The 4,601-nt window shown below is 40.2% G+C and overlaps 1 protein-coding gene across 1 annotated transcript; it reads left to right on the plus strand.

Moving 5' to 3' along the window:
- The first annotated feature begins 1,112 nt into the window (after positions 1-1,112).
- On the plus strand, positions 1,113-2,213 carry LOC121938070 (rhodopsin-like). The gene has a single exon (XM_042481355.1). It carries the CDS (start codon positions 1,113-1,115, stop codon positions 2,211-2,213), a length of 1,101 nt encoding a protein of 366 aa, XP_042337289.1.
- The last annotated feature ends 2,388 nt before the right edge of the window (positions 2,214-4,601 follow it).

The following is a 4,601-nucleotide window of genomic DNA, read 5'->3' on the forward strand; positions in this document are numbered from 1 at the left end:
AATCTTAACCAGCTGCCACATTGAAGTGATGAACACATTACTGCAACTATAATTGTAATCCAATAATATAATTTATATTACGCAAAAATAATCCATTCTGCAAAATGAGAACTTCAGCCTTTTGTACTGTATTTTGATGCTAGTATTTTTATTTAATTAACATTTTTAAAGGTAAATTCTGAAGAGGTTAACAAGTTACTAACATTAAAAACTTTAGACTGGATGGCTTTTTATAGACTTCTATAGACTTTTATTACCTCTTATTCGGTAAAAGTAAGTGGTACCAAAAGTTCTGCAGGCATCAGACAGAAGTTTCTTAAATGTAAAAGTGGAGGGCCACAATTTTCACACATTGCATACGGACAGTGCGGGGTGGTTTAGTCAGTGTTGGTTCATTTCGGAAGATTAAATCGGAGAGAAAATCACAAATTTGTCTTGCCATTGGGGTGTGAAATCAAATGCTACTGCATGGAGAAATAATGGGGCGCTCAATTTGTGCAGCTGTAAGAGGATAAGTTGATTTTCTGAGATGTAAATCAGGATCCCATTAGCATGCAGGAAGTCGAATGAGTCGGTTTTGTCATATTTTGCAAAGCAGCATAAACTGAGCTGCACTAGGGCAAATGAATAACAATGGTGAAATTTATAAGACTGGGTAGCATTCCTTTTTAAGTGATCATACTATGTAGAGACTAATGTAAAACATTCTAAACATGTTTTTTTCCTTAAGTACATTTTGTTAGTAATTTATCGGAGGACTCAGAGTTTTGACAGGTGTCTCTTCAGGGACTTCCACAGTGGACGTTCAGATTTTGCTGTGTTTGTTCTTTCCTAAATCAGATAACACTCTATAAAATATTTTAGTCAGGAGAAGCTCCCTGGGAGGGCCTGTCATGAGAAAGATACACCTCCATCTCAGTGGGACTTGTGATGAGGGCTCCATGAGGAAAACTAAAGTGTGAGACATTTCATCTCTGCAGTGTGATTGGCTCTGGCTTTTCACCCTCTTCGATAAATGTCCAATGAAAAAGCATGCCTCATTACAACCTTGGGAAACTAACATCAGTCGACTGCAGAGTGACATAGTCAAGTGAAGCTGATCTTGTGAAACGATGGATGTAGAGGAGTTGACTGAATCCATCATCAGAGGGCTCATGTTTCTGGCAGGGATCCTTGGAAACAACTGGCTGGCTATACGCTCCCTGCCCGGGAAGAAATCTGGCATCCGCACCAATGAAGTCCTTTTCATCAACCTGGCCGTCTCCAACCTCATCACCAACTACCTGGTGGACCTGCCCGACACCATGGCAGATTTCACCGGACATTGGTTCCTGGGGGAAACCTACTGCGGTGTGTTTCGTTTTTGTGCCGACCTCTCTGAAACCAGCAGCATCTACACAACGTTCTTCATCAGCACTTTCTGGTACCAGAAGCTCGTTGGCTCCCTGAAGCGTGGAGGTGCGCCAGTGCAGCTGGACAGTTTGTGCTTGGTGGGCTGTCTGCTGGCTGGGAGCTGGACGGTGGCTTTGGTCTTCAGCATCCCACATTTCTTCTTCATAAAAGTGGAGACTGGAAATGACAGCCATGCAGACTGCATTGATGTCTTCCCTAATGCAATAGCCATGCAAATTTATGACGTCTTTTATTTAATCCTGGCTAATGCTCTTCCTATTGCTGGGATTGTATTTGCCAGTGTCCAGATTGTCATCACGCTGCTCCAAAACCAGCGTCGCATAAAAGGTCATAACTCTGATGCTACCAAGGAGATGGTTAAAGACGAAATCGAGAGTGATGAAAGTAGAAATAATGGTACATCCGTCACCTTTGCTTCCGGTCCAAGCACCTCAAAAGATCCCAATGATTCTGCATCCCTCACTCACATTTATACAGGTCAAAGCGCTCCCCCAAACACAGAAACAAACAAACACAGCAGAGCTGGAGCTCCACCAAGTCTTTCAAGGCCCAGCCAGATGCCAGCCAAGCCCAGTCCGAGCTCGAGCACTCAGGTGAGGGCGGCCAAGAGTGTTGTGGCTGTAGCCAGTGTGTTCCTGGTCTGCTGGCTGACTCATCTGCTCCTGCGTATCACCAACAGCATCCACACCTCGTCGATGTTGGTGGAGGTGGCCAGCTATATTGCAGCCTCCTACACCTGCATCATCCCCTACATATTCCTGCACGGAGTGAAAAAGCTTTCTTGCACGTGCAAAGGGTAGAAATGATCCAAATCTTTTAGGAATGGGCCTTTGACGAATGAAGGAATCCATTGCATGTGTAAGAAACGGCAGAAGAGATGGGGATGAGCGCATAACTCCTTGTACGTTATGAGCTTATCTCCCACAATTACTATTTCAGTTTCTTCTTTTGTACTACTTTAGAACATAAATGCTTAGTCATTAATAGGTTGGTTCATTGACAGAAAACAAATCAGCAACTGTGATGATTAAGTCATCTCTCACACAGAAGAACAAAACATTGTAAGTTTGTTTTCCAGCTGCATTTCTTTCTCTTGTATGGTGGTAAACTGAATATCTTGGGGGTTTAGACTGTTGGTCAGACATATTAAGACATCACATTGGGCTTTATGACATTTTGATGAACACTTTTCACTATTTTCTGCCATTTATACACAGACACAGACAATGAATTCATTCATGGAGAAAAAAACAGAAAATAAACATGACACAGCTTTAATGGCCTTCTCGACGATTTAAGGCCAACAGAGTGTCAGTATCATCTATTAAACTTTGTGTTGAAGCTTACCAAAAGGCATTTTATCCTTACGGCATGGTTTGAGCAGTGGGAAGCACTGTTTTGAGCCCTTCTCTGTGGATTTTGCACGTTCTGTCTGTGTCAGCAGGGGTTTCCTCTGAGTCTAGCTCCTTCCCACAGTACATAGACATCCAGATTAGAGTAACTGTTAACTCTAAATTGCCCATAGGTGTTAATGTGCGTGTGAATGTTTTTCTATTTCTGTGCATCAGCCCTGTGATAGTCTGGCAAACCGTCCAGGGTGTACCCTGCCTATCGCTAAATGCCGGCTGGGATCAGCTCGAGCCCCCCGTGACTCTGAATATGATGAGCGGTTACAAAAAAAATAGATGGATGCATGTTTGTTGCATTTACGAGGACTAAATTACAAATGTAATCTTGTTGCTTTTTAGCGCATTTCATTGGTTTGTTATTTGTTCAGTCTTTTACTTTTTAACAATGAAATGTGTTGTAACTTTATTTGGAAAAGTGATGTTAAAATTATATTTCTACAAAACATATGTAAAAAGTCGAAGGTAAAAATATATTTCTGGACCTTACACTTAAGCTGACAAATGCCAGAGCACCCAGTCGCTCACCTGGTCGAGCAGGTGCCCCGTGCACTGAGGCCGAGTCCTTGTTGCAGCGGTTGAGGGTTTGACTCCTGCCTGTGGCCTTTAGCTGCATGTCATCACCTCTCTCTCTCTCTCCTTTTCTCGCTTAGTCTGTCCTATCGAATAAAGGCAAAAAGCCAAAACATAATCTTAAAAAAAAACAAAAAAATTGCAATCAACCAAAGCTTAAATGTATACTAGCTGGCTGTTGAGCATAAAGGCAAGTAGATAAACATTTAAAGTGAAGTTAGATTTAATGAAGAGGTGAAACTGTCCACACTGATCGAGTGATTAGTCTTAACACATAAACGCTATCTATAGTAACTTCTTTGGCACTTGTGTAAGTGTACTGACCCACTGTGTTATAAGACAGAAATCAACCCAGCTTCAAGTAAAAATTATTTTATTTTTCACAAGGCAACACATTTAGTGTAATTTTGCACTAGAGAGCAGAGTTAATTGGAGGAAAAAACCTTTAGCAATTACTACCCTGTTCGCAATGACTATAAGAAACCCTGAGTGCAATTTTTAATTAAAGATAATTATGTAGACACAAACAGTGAAGACATTATGTCCATTACTGCACTCCCTCTGCAGTGTCATATTATCAGCCCATAGCAATTTAATCCCCCTTCCTGCTGCTGATTATTGTAATATTTAACACAAATCTTTAAGGAGATTTTAAGGTTCTCAGGTAAAAACTAGTTTCTGAATAGTGTTTTCAAAACATCCTGAAACACAAAAGCAATGACGAGTTTTATTTATTTATAAAAAATTTTATGTTTTTTTTTCCAAAGTTTTCAGTGTGGCACTGTTACCTGCGCTGTTTAAAAAAAAAGAGAGAAAAGATCTACATTCAAAACAAACACACTGCCAGATGCATCAGCCAAATGGACAAAATGAAACTCTAAATAATACACATGAAAAAAATGTTTTAGTTGTGTGCCTGACTTTTGTCAGAAAAGACAGTTTGGCCAAGTTATGTACATAATTACAATATCCAACACTGAACTGTTAATTTGGAGGCAAATAATCAAAATGATTCCCCTGTGATCAATAGGCTTTTGTCGGGTATATTAACCAGACGGATTCATATGAAAATATCCCAAATCAATTCCAAATAAGTGCATTTTCAATATAAGAAAACTCACCTGTAAAAATCAGAGTGATTTCATGTTTTTATAAACACAGTTGACGCAAATATCTTTGTCATTTTCAGATATCTGCCAGCTATTTGTA

This window comes from Plectropomus leopardus, unplaced genomic scaffold (assembly GCF_008729295.1).
Source record: "Plectropomus leopardus isolate mb unplaced genomic scaffold, YSFRI_Pleo_2.0 unplaced_scaffold28374, whole genome shotgun sequence".
Taxonomy (NCBI): Eukaryota; Metazoa; Chordata; class Actinopteri; order Perciformes; family Serranidae; genus Plectropomus; species Plectropomus leopardus.

Bases quoted from the DNA above. Each gene is read 5' to 3' on its own strand.
- LOC121938070 (XM_042481355.1), top strand. From the start codon at position 1,113: ATGGATGTAGAGGAGTTGACTGAATCCATCATCAGAGGGCTCATGTTT.